We start from the raw sequence: 21,994 nt of genomic DNA, 5'->3' as shown, positions 1-21,994 counted from the left end.
TACATAGTACTGGTCAAAAGTTTGGAAATACCTTTTTATTTCATGTTTTTTCTTGTTCTTTAAACTTCTACATTGCAGATTCACAATGAAGACATGACAATGATGAAGGAACACATGCAGAATTAAAGATCCCTTTACACGGGACGATAATCTAGCAGATTGTCGGGAAGGAAGTGTTCCTTCCGGACAATCCACTGATCGCTATTGGAGGAGACCGATGCATTTACATGTAGCGATCTCCTCCAGAGTATTAGGAGGAGCGATCGCTAATGCCATTGCTCTTCCCAATACTGTCTTGTTGTTTCCCAGAAGGGAAACGATGACCCTTTGTGCTGCACAAAAGATCCAATTACCCGATGAACAAGCGTTTTGCTCGTTTATCGTGTAATTCGCTGTACGTTTACTAGTAATGCTCGTTAGCGATATTCTGCTCTATTGTTGGCCTGTGCAAAGGGCAAAGTAGCAAATTAAAGTGTTAACCCCTTCCTAACCTCCACCGCTCAGAAGCCAAGCAGGGGCCATAGCTGCCGGGTTTCTTCTGTTTTAAACAGCTGACACCCAGAGCTAATGTCTGTGTTAGCAATAATCGCAGACATACACTCACCTAAAGAATTATTAGGAACACCATACTAATTCGGTGTTGGACCCCCTTTTGCCTTCAGAACTGCCTTAATGCTACGTGGCATTGATTCAACAATGTGCTGATAGCATTCTTTAGAAATGTTGGCCCATATTGATGATAGGATAGTATCTTGCAGTTGATGGAGATTTGAGGGATGCACATCCAGGGCTCGAAGCTCCCGTTCCACCACATCCCAAAGATGCTCTATTGGGTTGAGATCTGGTGACTGTGGGGGCCATTTTAGTACAGTGAACTCATTGTCATGATCAAGAAACCAATTTGAAATGATTCGAGCTTTGTGACATGGTGCATTATCCTGCTGGAAGTAGCCATCAGAGGATGGTACATGGTGGTCATGACGGGATGGACATGGTCAGAAACAATGCTCAGGTAGCCCGTGGAATTTAAACGATGGCCAATTGGCACTAAGGGGCCTAAAGTGTGCCCAGAAAACATCCCCCACACCACTACACCACCAGCCAGCACAGTGGTAACAAGGTATGATGGATACATGTTCTCATTCCGTTTACGCCAAATTCGGACTCTACCATTTGAATGTCTCAACAGAAATCGAGACTCCTCAGACCAGGCAACATTTTTCCAGTCCTTCAACAGTCCAATTTTGGTGAGCTTGCGCAAATTGTAGCCTCTTTTTCCTATTTGTAGTGGAGATGAGTGGTACCCGGTGGGGTCTTCTGCTGTTGTAGCTCATCCGCCTCAAGGTTGTGCGTGTTGTGGCTTCACAAATGCTTTGCTGCATACCTCGGTTGTAACGAGTGGTTATTTCAGTCAACGTTGCTCTTCTATCAGCTTGAATCAGTCGGCCCATTCTCCTCTGTCCTCTAGCATCAACAAGGCATTTTCGCCCACAGGACTGCCGCATACTGGATGTTTTTCCCTTTTCACACCATTCTTTGTAAACCCTAGAAATGGTTGTGTGTGAAAATTCCAGTAACTGAGCAGATTGTGAAATACTCAGACCGGCCCATCTGGCACCAACAACCATGCCACACTCAAAATTGCTTAAATCACATTTCTTTCCCATTCTGACATTCAGTTTGGAGTTCAGGAGATTGTCTTGACCAGGACCACAACCCTACATGCATTGAAGCAACTGCCATGTGATTGGTTGACTATAATCGCATTAATGAGAAATAGAACAGGTGTTCCTAATAATTCTTTAGGTGAGTGTATAACACCTCAGCAACTGTGGACAATTGTGATAACTTTATTTGAGGGGCTTTTAACCAGGGGGGCTGCGCTCCTGGGGCCTGAACGGCTTGTCCTCGGGCTAGGTCATCAATATTTGATTGTGTGTGTGGGGGGGGGGGGGGGTCTGACGCCCAGCACACCCATCGATGCAGTACTGCCATGATGTTTGTGGGCCTCAATACAGGCACAGCCAGGCAACAACTGGGAGCAAGAGTCCGAATGCAGAAAAAAGTTGTGGTCAGGAGACATCAAAGTGATCTTTGCAGGACAGAGGACAAAAAGGAAAGAGAACGACTCCATTGAGAGGAGACATCACCTGTAAGTCACTTAGTGGAAGCCTAAACAGGATTATTAACCCCTGAGTGACCACTAATGCGCCTTTTTACAGACGTAAACAGCTTGCTTTAATCAATCATTACATGTACTTAAAACGGTGCATTAAAAACTATAACTTTTGTCCTGCAAAAAATAAGACCTCTATATATATTTTAAATGCACGTGGTCACAAAGGGGTTAATGACTGGTACCTAAATGGGTATGGTCATTGTGGAGCGGTATTAGTTGGCTTTTATGTAGTGTTATTATTGGTAATGTACAGGTAGGCCACAGATTCTGTAATATGCACTTTATTGTGTTTTATTAGGTGTGTGATTAGCGATCACCTCCCAGTCAGACCGTCCCGGGTCTGGAGGAAAATTGTCTGGAATGAAACTGGTCCCTGGTGCAAAAAAACATCGGGTACCACCGCACTACATAATGGAGGGAGACGTGTAGTTCTCACACCAGAGCTACTTTTGAACAGCTGATCAGTGGGGGTCCAAAGGGTCAGACCCTGCCAATCGGATATTGATGGCCTATCTTGAAAGATTGGCCATCAATATAAAAAAGCGGTTCCATTGGTGAAAGTATCATTTGGTATTGGGAATCATACCACCACACACGGTATCAGTATTGAAGTCCAAATGCTGGAAATTGCGACAACCCTAATCTGGACCTTTTTGGAATATTCACAGTACAAAGCATGCAGGAGGCCATAAATGCCTGATAAGTGTGGGTCCTACAGCTATGTCAAGAATATCAGGATGAATTCACACGTTACTGATTAGCTGCAAATTCCGTACCAAATTGTACATAAATTTACAGTACTATGCAAGTAAGGTGGGGTTTTTACAAACCATCAGAAGAAACTGGTGCATAATGAGAGAACTTACTGAGGAGTTTCTAATCCGCTGCATACTTAAGCGATATCCTCAGTGGAAGCAGTTCATAGTATAAATATCAAGGTTTTTAAGTGAAAGACGTTTTTTTATTTTCCCCCTTTCGCTTTCATTAATACACAAATTAATTTGGAAAATCAATTTATTCTACTTATACCTTAAGTGAGCTCATGCTCACAGCTGTATACAAAACGCCCAACATAGCTTTAAAAAAACAAAAAACAAACAGGAAATATGCCGTATTTTTCTCTTTATAAGACGCACCTAGGTGTTTGTGGAGGAAATTAAGAAAATAAAATATTTTGAACCAAATGGTGTGCTTTTGAACTAATGGGAGGTCTGTGGATGGCGCTCTGTTATGGGGGATTTGTGGAGGACACTTAATTGGGGGGGGGGGGGGGGGGGCTCCTGTGGATGACTCTGTTATGGGGGGAAGGGGATCTGACCCCATTACATTGGGCCCCAGTTATAGCAGCCCAGCCATCACATATAAAGTGTATGCAGCAGCCCCGAGCAGTAATGGCTTATTTGCAGTACTCACTATGCATATGATATGTCATATTAAAATGGGATACCATGATGAAATAGAGATTGACTGGGGATGGGAAATCTATAATAATAAGAAATATATAGGCCCTTAGTTCGAGGTGTAGGATCGAGTTTGTGCGATCACGAACCTCTGATCCGACACTACACTTTAGCCCTGAGAGGTTCCCATGGAGACGGAGAAGCCTGCAAGATGAGGGTATGGTTTGGGCGTATGTAGGCGGCTGGGGGAGGCTGGATCAAGACCTGGGAGGATGGTAACTGCAGATGTCGCGGGGCTAGGAGCAGACACAGGCTACAGCAGCCGGGGGCAGACACAGAACCTAGCCGCTGTCCAGGCATCGCAAGCGGCACAGACCTGCGGACAAGCAGGAGAGGTGGGCGGATAGGGTGGAGAGCGCAGCACACCCCTGTTCACGTCATACCGCCACGCTCGCCTATTATGTCTATTCGGTTTATAAGATGAACGGCCGCTTTCCCCCCACTTTTGGGGGGTGAGTTTTATAAAGTGAAAAATACGGTAGTTCATCACGTAAATGTTTGAACATACTCTTTTCATAACAGAGTAACAGTTCTTAAATAAAATGTGAAAATCCAGTGATATATTTCATTTATTATCTAGTCTTCATCCTCCTCCTCATCATCAAAGGAAAGTAAACTGGTATTCCGCACTTGCTTTTGACTGGATTTAGCCGAGGAGGATTCCTTGACTTCTTCATTCTTCTGCTTCTTGCTGGAGGATGCATTTATACCTGTAAACTTCTCACCAGTGGAACGCTTGGTCGGCTTTTTAAACAAAATTTTTCCATCTGCGGGGGCTGGTTCCTCATCTGTAGAAATAATTTAAACAAGTCAAGTTGGTCTACCTCTTCCCCTTCACGTCAGTGCTAGCACATGCACAATCATGCCAGAGTTATCAAAACTGGTATAAAGGAAAACTGGCTTAGATGCGCAAAGCAACCAATCAGATTCCAGGTTTCATTTTTTTAAGCGCCACTTTGAAAAATTAAAGGTGGAATCTGATTTGTTGCTATGGACAACTAAGCCCGTTTACCTTTACACCAGTTTTGATAAATAGCCCCACTTATGTTTAGGCACTTAGGCAATTTCTTCTAATGCATTGTATGCAATGGTGTCCAGACCAGCCAAGTCCCCTGCCAAAGACTATGGGGGATCAGTTGGGCTACTTTCACACCTCCGGTGTATGCAGTGGTTTGTGCCCAGCCGATCCTCCGCTTGTCTGCCGAAATGCGTACGGATTTTCGCCGGACCCCATTACACTTAATGGGGCTGGCGAACATTCAGTCTGCATCCACCAGCAGCAGATCCGTAGAATTCCAGCAGCCTGTTCTCTGCCGATACAGCCTGCTGGAATACAAACCGGAGACGTGAAAGTAGCCCAAGAGGAGTGCTCTCCCCTTAAAAAAAAAAAAAAAAAAAAAAGCTTGTATAGAAGACTATGGTGCCTGACAAATGCACAGTATGGAGGCGTACAGACCTGCGGGAAGTCCATATGGCCCCATATAAGCTATAGTAGTAATGCACACGATCCCATATTTGTAAGTTAAGCATCCCTCTCATTTTTCCCACAAAATTACACTTATGTGCCATAACGTATGTGTAAACATTTAACTTAAAGGGTTTCTCCAGGATTTAGCAATTGATTGGTTAGCAATATCAGATGGTCAGGGGTCGGACACCCCACCACTCAGCTGCTTGGGAGCAGCTCCAGCACCAGAAGTACAAAGATCCATAGTGGTCACAGATGGATACTGCACCGCTGCTCCACTGACTTGATAGTAGCTGTGTAGTTCCGCTGCCAAACAGCTGATTGGTGGGGGTGTGAGGTGTCGGACCCCTGCCAATCTGATACTGATGACCTATCCTAGGTATTGGTCAATCATTACATCCTAGAAAACCCATATAAAGTCTGACTCCAGGTTAAAGCTAAAAATTCAGCTCTAGGTGACACCGAAGTACCATAAAAGCCTTACTTACCGGAATGCCATCAATCCTTGGAAGCACTGATTCTTCTGAAAACACAGTTTATAGAATTGGACTTCTCCAAGCAGGAGAGGCGGTTAGTTTACAAACCTTTTGAACTTTTGAGCTGCTGTTTAATGTTCATCACCTCTTCTGCCGACAGGTGGCCCTCCTTAAGTACCACAACCTGAGGTAGTTCATCCTCCTTATCACTGCCATCACTGTCGTCCATCACTGGAAGATTCTCTCGCTGTAGTGGAGGAAACCACATTAGACTACTATTCTGTCACCTTTCACCATTCCCAAGTAATGAAGCACACAGGGGGAGATATCCTCTGCACTGCCGAAGGAAGCACTTCATTTACGGCAAGGTGCAGGACTCGTCCTAAATTAGGTGCATCCTCCTGCAGTCCATGCGCCTAAACAGAAATATATGACAGCTCCGAGATGCCGTAGGTTTCTGGCTTCATTTACGATAGAAATCTGACATAAACGAAGATAAATTTGAGGGGGTCACAGTCCCTTCCTTGTCACAACCCTTTTCATAAAAGTGGCAAGGATGATGGAAAAGTGTGAGATGCTACCATTTTTAACCCCACTTTTTAGGCTACTTTCACACTAGCGTTCGATCGGATCCGTTCTGAACGGATCCGATCATATTAATGCAGACGGAGGCTCCGTTCAGTACGGATCCGTCTGCATTAATAACTTAGAAAAAATTCTAAGTGTGAAAGTAGCCTGAGCGGATCCGTTCAGACTTTCAATGTAAAGTCAATGGGGGACGGATCCGCTTGAAGATTGAGCCATATAGTGACATCTTCAAGCGGATCCGTTCCCATTGACTTACATTACAAGTCTAAACGGATCCGCTCGCCTCCGCACGGCCAGGCGGACACCCGAACGCTGCAAGCAGCGTTCAGCTGTCCGCCTGTCCGTGCGGAGGCGAGCGGAGCGGAGGCTGAACGCCGCCAGACTGATGCAGTCTGAGCGGATCCGCTCCATTCAGGCTGCATCAGGGCTGGACGGAGGCGTTCGGGTCCGCTCATGAGCTCCTTCAAACGGAGCTCACGAACGGACCTATGAACGCTAGTGTGAAAGTAGCCTTAGGCGCAAAGGAGATAATAAAGCTATTGTCTATTATGTAAAAATGAGCAAAAAGTATAAAGTATATTCTGTTTATATGTAGTGCAAAGAAAATCATAAATCCTGTTTGTTTTTTGTTCCAGTAGATGTTCAATTATTGGCTGGCAGCGGACCTCGCACAGCACCTTTTATTAAGACTCTGGGACTCTATTATTCCTCCTAGAAACATTAAATTGGCAACTGGTGTCATCATTTCTCTTGCCCCCCCTACACAGTCTCACACTGGCAACATTGACTGGACAGCGTCTGAATATGTAGAGACCCTCCTCCATCAGATAACACCCAACTGTCAAATTACTCATAAAGAGGAATAATAGGAGGAATGGCACAAAGATGTGCGAGGTCTGACGCTAAGTCCTCTCATAGAAAGCTCAGGGTTCACATGCCATATGTCTACCAAGTAAGCATACTGGAAAGAGAACGCATACCTTGGTGTCCACGGTTGGCCCTTCTTTGTAGCCAACATCCTTCTTAAACTTTTTCAGGAAGGACGGCTCCGCAGGCTTCACATACGACACTTGATTTCTTTTACTCATGGCTGAAAAGCAATCATGAAACCATGTCCTAACAGAATGAGAAATACCGTATGTGCAGAATAATCCACAATGTGACAAAAGCAAACTATATATACTATATAAGAAGTTAGGCCCCATGCACACGGCCGTGTTTCACAGCCGTGGGAGGGCCGTGGAACCGCGGCCTGGATCCCTCCTGAGAGCAGGAGCGCACGGCGTCACTGGTTGCTATGACGCCGTGTGCTCCCTGCTGCCGCAATACAGTAATACACTGGTATGATCTATACAAGTGTATTACTGTACTGTGCCGGCAGCAGGGAGCGCACGGCGTCATAGCAACCAGTGACGCCGTGCGCTCCTGCTCTCAGGAGGGATCCAGGCCGTGTTACCATGGCCCACACACGTGGGGCCTTAATGTGAGAGGAAGCATAAAAGGTGTCCATTTTGTTTATAAGAGGGGGATTTAGGCTTGGAAGGCAGGAGTACAAATCCCATAGTGGCCCCTAATCCACCCATGCTGACCATTCCATTTCTTATCTCAAACCAATCATAGTACCTCGAATCTTCTCTACACGAGGACACTTATTGCGTTCGTCTGTGTAGAAATACGTGCACTGCTCATTACGAGGAACACATCTTGTATGCGTCTCTGTGTCGTGACCTCGAGCCGGCTCACTCATCTTCACAACTATTAGGACACAGAATCATATCTAGGGCTGCAGCTAGCGATTATTTGAATAATCGTTTAGTTGTCGATAATTTCATGAATTAAATCGGGAAAAAAAACACCAAAATGAAAAAAATAAAAAATAAAAAAAGTGGTTTATATGATTTTCATTGAAAAATTATGTTCAAAGGCCATATTGAAACAAATTGTGGATGGCACAGTTATGGGGAGGGGGATCTGTGGATGGCACAGTTATAGGGAGGGGGACCTGTGGATGGCACAGTTATAGGGAGGGGGACCTGTGGATGACTATGCTATGGGGGGGGGGGGGGGGGGGAGAATCTATGGATGACACTATAAAGCATCTTATGCTATATGTGCCATCCACAGAGCCCCCTCCCCATAACGGTGCCATCCACAGAGCCTCCTCCCCATAAAGGCGCCTGACCGCCCGCATAGCAACGAATCGGCTGATTATTCGATAACTGGATTAGTTGACAACGAATCCCGTTATCGAATATTATCGATAACGTTGATTAATCGTTGCAGCCCTAATCATATCAGAAGGTCGGTTTGCGACCACACTAATGTAATACTTGATCTAAAAAGTCATTGTACTTCTACACAATTTCATTTAATAGAGAATAGTGTAGCTAGCAAATTTCTAAATCACTTCATTTAAAAGATCCCCTGTCAGCATAATCAATGCTATTAAACCAAGCATACTGCCTGGTAGGGTTGATCATGCCGATTAAAGCGATGGCTTTTCTTTGTATGATAAAAATGAGCACATTGGAGCACCAGGGGGTGGGGCTGAATCCTTGGAGCACTGCTTGAGTATCATCCCCTGTGCTCTGCACACCCCCCTCCCTTTAACAGGGCTAGACATCGACATGCTTAGGGTACTTTCACACTTGCGGCAGAGAGACCCGGCAAGCAGTTCCGTCGCCGGAACTGCCTGCCGGATCTGGAAAAATGTATGCCAACTGATGGCATTAGTAAGACTGATCAGGATCTTTATCAGTCTTAAAATTGCCTGATGAGTCGAAAAAATCCGGCATTAATTTTTTTCACCTTTTTTTTCAGTCTGCGCATGCGCAGACCGGAAGGACGGATCCGGCATTCCGGTATTCTAATTGCCGGATACGGCACTAATACATTCCTATGGGAAAAAGTGCCGGATCGGCATTCAGGCAAGTTTTCATTTTTTTTTCGCTGGAGATAAAACCGTAGCATGCTACGGTTTTATCTTTTCCTTGATCAGTCGAAACGACTGAACTGAAGACATCCTGAACGGATTGCTCTCCATTCAGAATGCATGGAGATATGCCTGATCAGTTCTTTTCCGGTATTGAGCCCCTGTGACAGAACTCTATGCCGGAAAAGAAAAACACTAGTGTGAAAGTACCCTTAGGACACAGCTGTGTCCTAGAATTTACATATCATATACACTACTTACTATAGCCTTACCATGTTGAGAAGAGTGGATTCCTACATTTAGAAAGCTAATACATAATACTGATTTATTCACAGACGCAATATATCATTATAAAGACACAAATAATAGTCCTAGCTTTCTAAGTATAGAAAAAACACGGTTGCTAATATGATAAGGCTATAGTATGGTGGTAAGCTGTCAGCCTTGCATGTATAGACACTAGGTTCAAGTCCTAAGAGGGACTTCTAGATTTTTTTTTTTTCTTAAGATATTTATTTTCTCGCTCATTTAACCCCTAATACAAGATTATTGTATTGGGGCTGTATACAAACATAGTGGGAAGTAAGGGAAAGGACCTCACAGCACTACAGTGCTGGTAGAATTCACAGTGTCTGAGTGAAATGCATCTAGCTGTGCAGCTAAAACGGGGAAAATATGGCTTAAAGAAACATTAGGGAAGCCACCCAAAGAAGCACAGCCATAATGCAAACTTTTTTTGAAAACTTAGGTATACTTTAAGTCAACAATTTCCGTTAAAGGGGTTGTCCCGTTAAAAAGATTCTACATTTTTCATTATCAGCACTTGGATCTGAATACTTATGTAATTAAAAATGTAGTATAGAAAAATGTATAAAATGTAGTGCCACCTACTGTATGTTATTTCAGTGTCCACCTCAGTAAAAACACTGGGATGGTTGAATGTGCTCAGTTCCATCCTTCAACTGCCACTAGATTTATCTTGTTAGAAGCTGTGATAGTTACAGGGAGAGACATGCAGCAGACAGAACACGCTCCCAAATCTGTAGTACTGCCCACTAAGGGTCCATTCACACGTCTGTATGGGTTTTGCGGACCCGCAAAACACGGACACCGACAATGTGCGTTCCGCATTTTGCAGACAGCACATCACCAGCATTCTGATAGAAAATGCCTTTTCTTCCGCAAATGCGTATAGCACATTCTGGCCCCATTGAAAATGAACGGGTCCGCACCTGTTCCGCAAAACTGCGGAACGGATCCAGACCCATTTTGCAGACGTGTGAATGGACCCCAAGTCTAATTCTACTTTCACACTCGCGTTTTGGAAGGATCCGTCATGGATCTGCAAAAACGGATCCGTTACAATAATACAACCGCATGCATCCATCATGAACAGATCAGTTTGTATTATCTGTAACATAGCCAAGATGGATCTGTCATGAACTCCATTGAAAGTCAATGGGAGACGGACATTGTGTCAGGACGGATCTGTTTGGCTGAGTTTCGTCAAATCGGACAGCAAAACACTGCAGGCAGCGTTTTGGAGTCCGCCTCCAAAGTAAAATGGAGACGGAACAGAGGCAAACTGATGCATTCTGAATGGAAAATGATCCGCTCAGAATGCATTAGGGCAAAACTGATCCGTTTTAGACCGCTTGTGAGAGCCCTGAACGGATCTCACAAACGGAAAGCCTAAACATCAGTGAGAAAGTAGCCTAAGACTACTTTCACACTTGTGTTGTTTTCTCTGACGGATCACAATACCGGAATTAACAACGCAAGTGTGAAAGTAGCCTTATAATATCTGGAGACTTCCTGTTTTGTAGAGATCATTTTTCAGGGGATACGACCACCATGTAATCCAGCAGCAGTGGCCGTGCTTACACACTATAGGAAAAAAGCTGCATTTTCCTATAGTGTGTAAACTCAGCCACCGCTGCTGGATTACAGGGTTTTTGTAACCATGGAAACGAGCGGCGTATAATGAGATGACAAAATGAATCAAACCAGAAAAAGGAAGCAATATGGACAATCACAGCACATGATAAATACCCTTTACTCTGAGACAACCCCTTTAACTGCTTTGTCAGTGACACGTGAACTGGCTGTCAGTAACTGGGGTGAGATTTGCGCATAGGTAAAACCAAGCGCCACTGACCAGTGGCGGATAAAGTGCATCATAGGCCCGGGGCAGTTTACCCATCTCGGGTCCCTTCTCTCCATTTGCTCCGACCATCCCCCCTTTTGCGTTCCACATCATTATTATTTTTTTCTAGTAAATATTAAAGGGGTTCTATAGATCATCAGCCCAGTGACGTCACGACTAGTATCAACTTGTCCGGGTGGGGCTAAGCTCCATTCAAGTGAACAGAGCTTAGCCCCGCCCAGGCAAGTTGATACTAGTCGTGACGTCACTAGGCCTGCAGTAAACAGTGAGAAGGCCGCTGCGCTGCTGGAGCACCGCTGCCTTCTCAAACAGCTGATCGACGGAGGTCTCGGGTGTCGGACCCCCGCCGATCAGATGCTGATTATCTATCCAGAGGATAGAGCATCAGTTAAAACAAACTGTAGAACCCTTTTAACTAGGGATCGACCGATATAGATTTTTTAGGGCCGATACCGATAATTTGTGAACTTTCAGGCCGATAGCCGATAATTTATACCGATATTCTGGGAATTTTCATTTTTGAAAAAAAAATTAAAATTCCCACAAATCTGCTGAAAATTAATGTTTATTGTTAATGTGTATTTTTATTTTTTTTGTAAATCTTTCTTTTTCATTTATATTTAATATTTACTTTTTTTTTTTTTTAAACTAACTTTTAGCCCCCTTAGGGACTAGAACCCTTGTCCTATTCACCCTGATAGAGCTCTATCAGGGTGAATAGGAGCTCACACTGTCCCTGCTGCTCTGTGCTTTGTGCACACAGCAGCATGGAGCTTACCATGACAGCCAGGGCTTCAATAGCGTCCTGGCTGCCATGGTAACCGATCGGAGCCCCAGCATTACACTGCTGGGGCTCCGATCGGAGGAGCAGGGGAGAGGGAATCCTGTGGGGGGCGCACTGCGACTGGGGTGGGAGGGAGCGCACCACTGCTTAATACTGGGGGGGGAGGGGGGGGGGGCGCACCACTGCTTAATACTGGGGGGGAGGGGGGGGGCGCACTGCGCCACCAATGCTGAATACTGGGGGGGCTTGGGGGGGAGGCGCACTGCGCCACCAATGTCTAATATTGGGGGGGGAGGGGGGGCGCACTGCGCCACCAATGTCTGATACTGGGGGGCTTGGGGGGGGCGCACTGCGCCACCAATGAAGCTTAATCTCTAATTTATTCATATACAGGAGGCGGGAGCTGGCTGCAGGATCACATAGCCGGCTCCCGACCTCTATGAGCTGTAGCTGCGATCCGCGGCACCTGAGGAGTTAACTACCGCAGATCGCAGCTACAGCTCATAGAGGCCGGGAGCCGGCTATGTGATCCTGCAGCCAGCTCCCGCCTCCTGTATATGAATTAATGTGAGATTAAGCTTCATTGGTGGCGCAGTGGCCATAGCTCCTCCCCTCCTCTTGTCCCCTGTCCTCCCATTGGCTGGAGCGGCAGCAGCAGCACAGGGGGAGGAGACACTGCTCCTTCTCCCCTGTGCTGCTGCTGAGGGAACACGGAGAGCGCTGTCAGCAGCGCGATCTGTGTTCCCAGGACGTTATCGGAATATCGGCAAAATAAATGCCGATAACGTTCAAAATCCTGAATATCGGCCGATAATCGGTCGATCCCTACTTTTAACCCTTTCAGGACCCTGCCATATTTCACCTTAAGGACCAGGTCGTCTTTTTAGAAATTTGACATGTGTCACCACTTTATGTTATAAAAACTTTGGAAGGCTTTTACTTCATGATAGTGGTGAATTTCAGTCAATATTTTTCATTTTTATTTATTTTTTTATCCCAAATTAACAAAAAAAATAGAAAAATTCGCAACTTTCCAAATTTCTATTTCTCTGCTTATAAAACAGATAGTGATTCCTCATATAATAGTTATTACTTTACATTCCCCATATGTCTACTTCATGTTTGGATAATTTTGTGAATGCCATTTAATTTTTGGGACGTTAGAAGGCTTAGAAGTTTGGAAGCAAATCTTGAAATTTTTTCGAAAATTTCCAAGAAACACTTTTTAAGGACCAGTTCAGATCTGAAGTCACTTTGTGAGGCTTACACCCCTCAAGGTATTCAAAACTGATTTTACAAACTTTGTTAACCCTTTAGGTGTTCTACAAGAATTTCAATTTTTGGGCAGATTCTCCATTAGAATCCATTTTTTCCCAGTTACAAAGCAAGATTTAACAGCCAAACAAAACTCAATATTTATTACCCTGACTCTGTAGTTTACAGAAACACCCCATATGTGGTTGTAAACTGCTGTACGGGCACACGGTAGACAGCCAGGACACTACTGAAGTCCTGGCTGCCATGGTATGTCAGCAAGCCGCATTATACTCACGTGCGCCGTGGCCGCTCCTTCTTCTGTCTGTGCGGCACATTGCTAATGTTTTAATAGACCTGGTTGTTACGGACATAGCGATACCCAATATGTATACTTTTTTTTTTCCCCCACTTTCAGCACAATATAAAAAGCATTAAAAAAAAGAAATAAAAATGTCTCCATAGTCTGAGAGACAAAGTTTTTTTTAGTTTTTTCCTGATTGTTTTTATGTAGGGGCTCATTTTTTGCGGGATGAGGTGACTGATTAATTGGTACTATTTTGGGGGCATACGCCATTTTGATCGCTTGGTGTTGCACTTTTTGTGATGTAAGGTGACAAAAATAATATAAAAATAATGGTTGTTTCAGCACAGTTTTTATTTTATTTTTTTCTACGGCGTTCAGGTGAGAGGGTGGATCATGTGATATTTTTATAAAGCCGTCATTACAGACGCAGCAATACCCAATACGTCTATTTTTCTTTCTATATATTTTTTTTTACAATTTTATGTGTTTTGGGAAAACACATTTTAACTTTTTATTTTTGTCCCACTCTGGGATTTCAACTTCTGGGGTCTGATTCCCTCAGCGATGCATTAGAATACATCCTGCGCAGGGGACCCGATGGAGATGTGGAGGGCACCCGTACGCATACAAGATCGGTGCCGCTGATCGGGTGGGCGCAGCTCCTGCACCCGCCCAATATGTCCTCTAAGGGTTAAAGAAAATTATACAACATATATAGTATAACGCTCCCAGCCTCTCATAGTGTACATGTATAGTTTACAACACCCGACAGTATACAGTATGTAGTACCCTGGTCACAGACATTAGCCTCGGGCCTCTGCTGTTTAAAAAAAGCTGAAACCTTGCGGCCATGGCACCTGCTGCACTCACTTACGGGTGCCATATTTAAAATAGACGACCAGCGCTGTACATTAGGGGTTAAATAAAAGGTTAGGCTGTGTTCACATAACGTTTTTGCGTATATGTTTGGGGAGGGAGGGATAAAGTGCAGCACCCAACGCTTTTCCATCCTGCAGAAAAAACCTATACGTTAACATACATTTTTCTTTCAAACTCTATGATGGATGTCACTGTATGTATACATGAAACGGATGGCAAAAACAGGATATGAACGCGGCCTTACCCTTTAAGTTTTATTTCTAGATATGTGTACGGCTATTTTCACAGGATCGGCAGGATTCAGCAAAAACGCTTCCGTTACTGATAATACAACCATCTGCATCCGTTATAAACGGATCCGGTTGTATTATCTTTACCATTGCCAAGACGGATCCGTCATGAACTCCATTGAAAGTCAATGTGGGACGGATCTGTTTTCTATTGTGTCAGATAAAACGGATCCGTCCCCATTGACTTGCATGGGGGGGTCATGACGGATCCATCTTGCTCTGCATCCCAGGACAGAAAGCAAACTACAGCATGCTGCGGTTTGCTCTCCGGTATGAGAACGGAACGGAATGCATTTTGGAGCATTCCGTTCTGTTACGTTTTGTCCCTATTGACAATGAATGTGGACAAAACGGAAGCATTTTCTTCCGGTATTGCGCGCCTATGACAGATCTCAATATCAGAAAATATTAACGCTAGTGTGAAAGTAGCCTAAAGCGGAGGAGAGCCTATAGGGTTAATTCCTGCAGCAGGACTGTCCCCACTGGTCAATGTGACCCCAGATCTCTCGCACAGCTCGGCTTCTCCCTCTGTTATTAACAGGGAGCAGAGCGGAGCATTTTTAGTCACCTAGAGGTAGAGTATGTGGAGCATCCAGCGCTACAGTAAGCAGCAGAGCTGAGGCTCCTGTCTGACTGACCACAGCGGGCACCTCAGCTCTGCTCCATCATGCAGAGGGCTGCTGCTTCCTTCTGACCTCTCATCCTGCCTAGTAATCGTGTGGCTGGCAGTGCTGGGGGTTAAACAAGCAAACCGAAGGGCAGGAGGACCCAGGAGAAGCATGTGAGATATAGAAAAGCAAATACAGGGCAGGTACTTTACCGCACAAACTATAGACATCACAAAGGGGCGGGCACTGAGCGGCTCACTCGGGGCCCAGCCTCAGCCTGCTGTCGTCAGCGCAGCACTGACCGTTGTGATCCCAGCAATCTGACCGTACCTCGCCTCAGTCACAACAGCTTGCCTTACCCACAATGCAGCGGGCGCCAGACGGCGGCTCTAGAGGGACAAGCCACCTACTGACATTCTGAGGGCTACGCAAAGATGGCGGACGGAGCCTCACAGTTTCCTCAAGTGGGCGTGACTTCGTGACAGCTATTGAATGTTTCTTAGGTTAAAGCGCCAAATTTGAAGTCTCCGCCATTTTGTTTTTTGGAAGAACTAAGAAGGTAAAAAGCGAAGATCCAGTATATACGATAACGGAGAGGACGACGAGGATGGCGCCGGGGACCAAGGGTACGGACGGACTGGGGTTGTAGTAGTGTCACTCAGTGTCACCCGTAGGCTGGCAGCTGTCCATACACACAACACATACTATAGATATGATCCTGAGGTCACTGATTAATATGTAAAATAATACATCTATATAATACATAAGTAAGAGATGTTGAGCCATACATGCTAGATGTATGAAGAGGTCACCGGGCTTTACCTGACATACATACGTGTAATAATACACATCACATACTAACTATATATATATATATATATATATATATATATATATATATATATATATATATATGAGGTCCTGAGGTCACTGGGCTTTACCTGACATACATACGTGTAATATTACACATCACATACTAACTAACTATATATATATATATATATATATATATACATTGAGCCATACATGCTATATATAGATGTATGAAGAGATCCTGAGGTCACTGGGCTTTACCTGTCATACATGTAATAATGCACATATAAGAACACAGACATTGGGGGAAATTGTTTAAAACTGATGTAAAGGAAAACTGGTTAATGTAATCTGCTAAATTTCTACAGATAAATCCACAAGGAGAATGGGGACTTGTAACATTTTTCTCTTAAAGAAGACCCCTCAGCAGGTTCAGGCACAGGGTAGATTCTGCAGACCCGTTGTGCCGTTCTTGAGTTATCCTAGTTGTAATCGATGCGCTCCTTTGTTTTCCTGGATTACACCTGCCCCCTTTCCCATGACTGATATCCTCAAATTGCTGCTGCATGACCCTCTATAACGTTAAAAACCTCAGTGGCGGTATTGCTGGTTTTTATTATCTCCCAGCTAGTCAGTAAGTAAGGTGTACCCCAAAATGGCACCATTAAAAACTACAAATTGTCCCACACAAAAAAAACAAGCCCCTGTATAGCTACATAGATGGACACATCTCAGGTTAATTTACATATGTATCAAATCGTTTTTTTTTTACACAATAAAAGCACACAGAGCTATGGGGACTGGATATTGTGGATGTGCTAGCGGCCATCTAGCAACCCATGTCCTCAGCTCTATACACAAAATCCCGGTGACAGGTTCCCTTTTAAGTAGTGCCAATTAGGGGTGGGCGATATGGCCTAAAATCTATATTGCGATAGAATTTTAAGCTTGTGCAATATGCGATATATTGTTTTCTATATTGGGGGGGGTAAACTTTTTTTTTTTTTTACTTTTTATTTAATAACTATTAGCCTCCTTAAGGGCTAGAACCCTTGTCATATTCACCCTAATGGAGATCTATTAGGTTGGATAGGACTTTACACTCTCCCTGCTGCCCTGTGCTTTGTGCACACAGCAGCAGGGAGCTGACCATGGCAGCCAGCCTCTCATGTGCCCCCCAGCCTCTCCCTCTTATCAGCCCCCTCTGGTAACTCAAACCCACCTCCCCTTCCTCCCCAGTATTAATAATTGGTGGCAGCAGCAGTGTAATGCTGGGGCTCCGATAGGTTACCATGGCAGCCAGGATGCTACTGACGTCCTGGCTGCCATGGTATGTCAGTGAGCAGCATTATACTCGCGTGCGCCGTGGCTGCCGGACGCTCCTTCTTCTGTCTGTGCGGCACATTGCTAATGCTTATAGCTCACGTGTGCCGTGGCCGCCGGGCGCTCCTTTTTCTGTCTGTGTGGCGCATTGCTAATGCTTATAGCATTAGCAATGCGCTGCACAGACCTATGAGAAGAAGCGCCCTGCGGCCACGGCGTACGTGAGCTATAAGCATTAGCAATGTGCCGCACAGACAGAAGAAGGAGCGGCCACGGCGCATGTGAGTATAATGCGGCTTACTGACATACCATGGCAGCCAGGACTTCAGTAGTGTCCTGGCTGCCATGGTAACTGATCGGAGCCCCAGCATTACACTGCTGGGACTCCGATCGGAACTGCCGCTCCGTGGTCATATTGCAGTATGGGCGATATGCACAAAATCCATATCGTGGCACAAATTTATATTGTATATTGCCTATACCGCCCACCCCTAGTGTCAATACAAATACAACTTATCCTACAACACGAATTTAAATGGTTATGGCTCTTGGAAATGGAAAATTGGCCTGGTCCTTAAGGAGTTAAATTTGCCTGTACTATTTATTTACGTGACGTTGTGTGAGTAGTGATCCTTTAAGGTCAGGGTAGTGAATGATCATAGCCCTGCAGGAACTTTGGTGTGTTATCTTCTTTGCTTCTAACTTTTTTCATTATTTTTTCCATTTCTTTAGGCGACCCGCTTGATGTTACCATGTGTTTATCAAGGTATCTGTAATTGAATTCTAAAATATCAACTTGAATTTGTGTTTAAAACTGGTTATCAACATCTGATCGATGGAGGAGGTGGCGCTGCTTCCTGTCCCTTACACTGCCCATCGTCTCAGAGGGGCGTAATTGCACTAATCTGCCACTACAGGGGAGACGGCACGTAGTGTAATGAGGTGGAAGCTGCGCTCGCATGTAGCCTAGTCTTGGAGGAGGTGTCGGACTTCCGCAAATCAGATATTGATGACCTATCCTGAGGGTCAATAAATACTGCCTGCACAACCCCTGTAAAGTGGGTCATTGGAGGCATATCGCTAGGATATTCCCCCTATGACTGATGGGTGCAGGCCCCGCCTCTGGGACCTGCACTTATCCTTAGAACGGAGCCGGCAAAGTGACAGAGGGGGCACTGTGGTGGGCCCTCTATGTTCTAAGGATAGGTGAGGGTCTCAGAGGTGAGTTCATCCTAGTGATATGCTCCCAATATCAAAGATGGAACAACCCCTTTAATGTCATCGTCAAATATGCACAGAATCATTCATGCACGATGTCACTGACGTTGGGGTACTTTCACACTAGCGTTTTTCTTTTCCGGCATAAAGTTCCGTCCTAGGGGCTCTATACCGGAAAAGTACTGATCAGTTTTATCTTCATGCATTCTGAATGGAAAGCAATCTGTTCAGGATGTCTTCAGTTCAGTCTTTTTGACTGTTCAGGACGGAGATAATACCGTAGCATGCTACCGTTTTATCTCCAGCCAAAAAAACTGAACACTTGCCTGAATGCCGGATCCGGCATTTTTTTCCATAGGAATGTATTTGTGCTGGATCTGGCATTAAAAATACCGCAATGCCGATCTGTCCTTCCGGTCTGCGCATGCGCAAACCGAAAAAAAATTGAAAAAAAATAAAAATGACAGATCCGTTTTCCGGATGACACCGGAAAGACTGATCCGGCATTACAATGCATTTATAAGATGGATCCTGATCAGTCTTACAAATGCCATCAGTTGGCATATGTTTTGACGGATCCGGCAGGCAGTTCCGGCAACGGAACTGCTTGCTGGATCACTCTGCCACAAGTGTGAAAGTAGCCTTAGTTATTCGAAGAAACCTTTTTGCTGTTATCTGCAGCACAACTCTCTCTAGTAAAAAAAAATAAAAAATAGGCCTGGTGGTTTTTATGGCTTTTGAACTCTACACTAACTGCGTGGTGTCTCATCAGTGAGGTCCGGCTTAGCTTCTGCCACCTTGTCCATAGTTGTCATGAGTGCAGCATCCTTCCAGTTTGGCTTGGTCTTAGCATGAAGGCTTTTTATAAGACTGTCTCGGGTAACCACCATCTTTCTTCACTTTACAGCCCTGAAGGTGATGCCATCAAAGTTTTTGTGAGGATTCGGCCTCCTGTAGAAGGAAGTCTTGTTGGAGGTGATGGGGACCAGGGACTGTGTCTCTCTGTGCTGACTCCGAACACGATCCGCCTGCACTCTAAACCTGAGCCGAAAATCTTTACCTTTGATCATGTGGCGAATATGGATGCAACTCAGGTCAGTGCCAGGTCTAGTATTGATGCCTTCAGTGGTTTCTGCACTTGGTGTAGGGGTCCTGGATAGAAATCTTAGGCTCTGTTCACATCTATGTCATGGTTTACATTACGTTCGTATTGGACACCACACTGCTGTCACAGTGGGCCTCATTGACTTATAATGGAGTTCTGTCGCTGCCTCTGTCGTCTTGACGGCAAGAACGGCCACGCAGGCAGTGCTGCCTGTGGTTTCAAAAGTAATGGAGCTGCTGATGTGAACATAGCTCTACAAGAATATCCAGGCTGCTGGACTACACGGTAAAGAAAGGGATGTAGTCACATGTCATGCTGTGTGTCCTGCAAAAGATGGACCAAGAAATGGATGAGAAAAAACAACGCAGCATTCCAGAAGATGAAGAGGGTCATTTACTAACAGAAATTCACCTATTTTTGCCGTACTTCTGCTGCAGATTGCGGCGTCAAGGTTATTTGCTCTGCAATCTGTGACTTTTTCCCACTCGCGTCTGGTCTAAAAAAGAGGGCAGCGAAGGTAATTTATAATTCTCTATTCATGTTTTACGCGTGGAAAATGGTCTAAATTTAAGCCACCAAGGGAGCCGATGCAGATTTAGACCGGCGGTGGATGCCCCAAAGTTATGTACAGGCCGGTGCTTCTTCATAACTTTTGTGGATCCAGCGCACAGGGTTATTAAGACCGCCGTCTAAAATGCCGGTCTTAATGAATGACCCTCGAAGTTTTGCTTTGAAGGCACAAACAGCCCCAATCACAAAATAGTTAATCTCACACCCAGCACATTTATGGTATAGTAAATGGTTACTGGAACTTGATGCATCAAGTGGAACTGGTTACTGGAAATCCAAATGGAGAACAGAGTACCAGTGGTAATTTTTAGTGGTGTTTTTTTGCACCTTTGTTTTTTTCTGGGAGGGGGTTGGGGTTGTTGTGGTACAAACCACCAGCTTCAGATATTAGCTTAAGGTCTATGAGAAATATGAAACATAGGACATACTCTACAAAAGTTTTTGGGACTACTGTTTTTTTTTGGTCAATAGGTGGTGTGTTTTGTCTTTCTGGCTTCTTTTCAAAAAATGCAGTCTGCGCTAGCTCTTGGTGTGTTTTTGGTAGCGTTTTTGTTTTCCGGTATTGAGTTCCTTCACAGGAGCTCAATACCGGAAAAAAACGGATCAGTTTTATCCTAATGCATTCTGAATGTAGAGCATTCCGTTTAGGATGCATCAGTTCAGTCCCCCTTACGTTTTTTGGACGGAGAAAATACCGCAGCATGCTGCAGTTTTTTCTCTGGCCAAAAATACTGAACACTTGCCGGATCCAGCATTAATTTCCATTAAGTGTTCAGGCAAAACGGATCCGGCTTTCCGGTCTGCGCCTGCACAGACCTTTAAAAATGCAAAAAAAATAATAATACCGGATCCGTTTTTCCGGATGACACCGGAGAGACGGATCCGGTATTTCAATGCATTGACCACCATTATTTTCATCTTTGCGTTGGTGCCATGTCTATTATTTGGAGCCCAGTGGTTCATTTTATGTTGCTGTCTATGTCTCACGGTGATTGGTGTGCTTGATTATTTGACGTGTCTTCCTCATCATGTTCCAGGAATCTGTATTCTCAAGCGTGGCAAAGAACATTGTGGAGTCTTGTATGAATGGCTACAACGGCACCATTTTCGCCTAGTAAGTTCACTTCGATCTGATTGGCTTTTCATTTTGCCAATTGCTTAAAGGGGATATCTCACTTCAGCAATTGGCATTTATTATGTAGGGAAAGTTAATGTATTGCTTCCTTGCTTCTTTTTTTCCATCACATTATACACTCTTCGTTTCTATGGTTACGACTGCCCTGTAATCTGTCAGCAATGGCCATCCTTGCACACTATAGCAAAAGCTCTGGCCTCTCTGGTGGCCGGGACCATGGGAGCGCACATAGGCTAGTGCTTTTTCCTATAGTGTGCAAGCATGAGCAACTTTGCTGTATTGCAGGGTGCTCATACCCATGGAAATGAGCAGTATATAATGTGATGGAAAAATGAATCCAGCCAGCAAAGGAAGCAATATGGACAATCGCAATACATTAGTAGGTGCCTTGTATTAACTTTCTGTACATAATAAATGCCAATTTGCTGAAGTGAGACA

At 44.7% G+C, this 21,994-nt stretch overlaps 2 protein-coding genes across 7 annotated transcripts in view; one reads left to right on the top strand and one right to left on the bottom strand.

Annotated features, from left to right (window-relative positions):
- Positions 1-3,118: 3,118 nt before the first annotated feature.
- KIAA1143 (KIAA1143 ortholog) lies at positions 3,119-15,752 on the bottom strand. 5 transcript variants are annotated; one of them, XM_044294698.1, is made up of 4 exons: positions 15,605-15,752; positions 7,152-7,261; positions 5,692-5,830; positions 3,119-4,427 (listed from the first exon to the last, which is right to left on the bottom strand). In XM_044294698.1, the coding sequence occupies exons 2-4, from the start codon at positions 7,257-7,259 to the stop codon at positions 4,216-4,218; spliced, it is 459 nt and encodes a 152-aa protein (XP_044150633.1). In that variant the 5' UTR covers positions 7,260-7,261; positions 15,605-15,752; the 3' UTR covers positions 3,119-4,215. The 5 variants fall into 5 exon arrangements, with proteins under 5 accessions (XP_044150633.1, XP_044150636.1, XP_044150635.1 ...); XM_044294701.1 differs by having other exon boundaries at positions 15,695-15,750; XM_044294700.1 differs by having other exon boundaries at positions 7,152-7,287; positions 15,695-15,745.
- Positions 15,753-15,854: 102 nt separating this feature from the next.
- KIF15 (kinesin family member 15) overlaps positions 15,855-21,994 on the top strand; it is a 99,069-nt gene continuing 92,929 nt past the window's right edge. For both annotated transcript variants that reach the window (XM_044294695.1, XM_044294696.1), the window contains exons 1-4: positions 15,855-16,018; positions 18,261-18,294; positions 19,654-19,840; positions 21,459-21,535. In XM_044294695.1, coding sequence (XP_044150630.1) covers positions 16,000-16,018; positions 18,261-18,294; positions 19,654-19,840; positions 21,459-21,535 — 317 coding nt within the window. In that variant the 5' untranslated portion in view covers positions 15,855-15,999. The remainder of the gene's footprint in view (positions 16,019-18,260; positions 18,295-19,653; positions 19,841-21,458; positions 21,536-21,994) is intronic.

Source organism: Bufo gargarizans, chromosome 5 (assembly GCF_014858855.1).
Source record: "Bufo gargarizans isolate SCDJY-AF-19 chromosome 5, ASM1485885v1, whole genome shotgun sequence".
In the NCBI taxonomy this organism is placed as follows: domain Eukaryota; kingdom Metazoa; phylum Chordata; class Amphibia; order Anura; family Bufonidae; genus Bufo; species Bufo gargarizans.
This window is presented reverse-complemented; position numbering and strand designations above follow the sequence as displayed.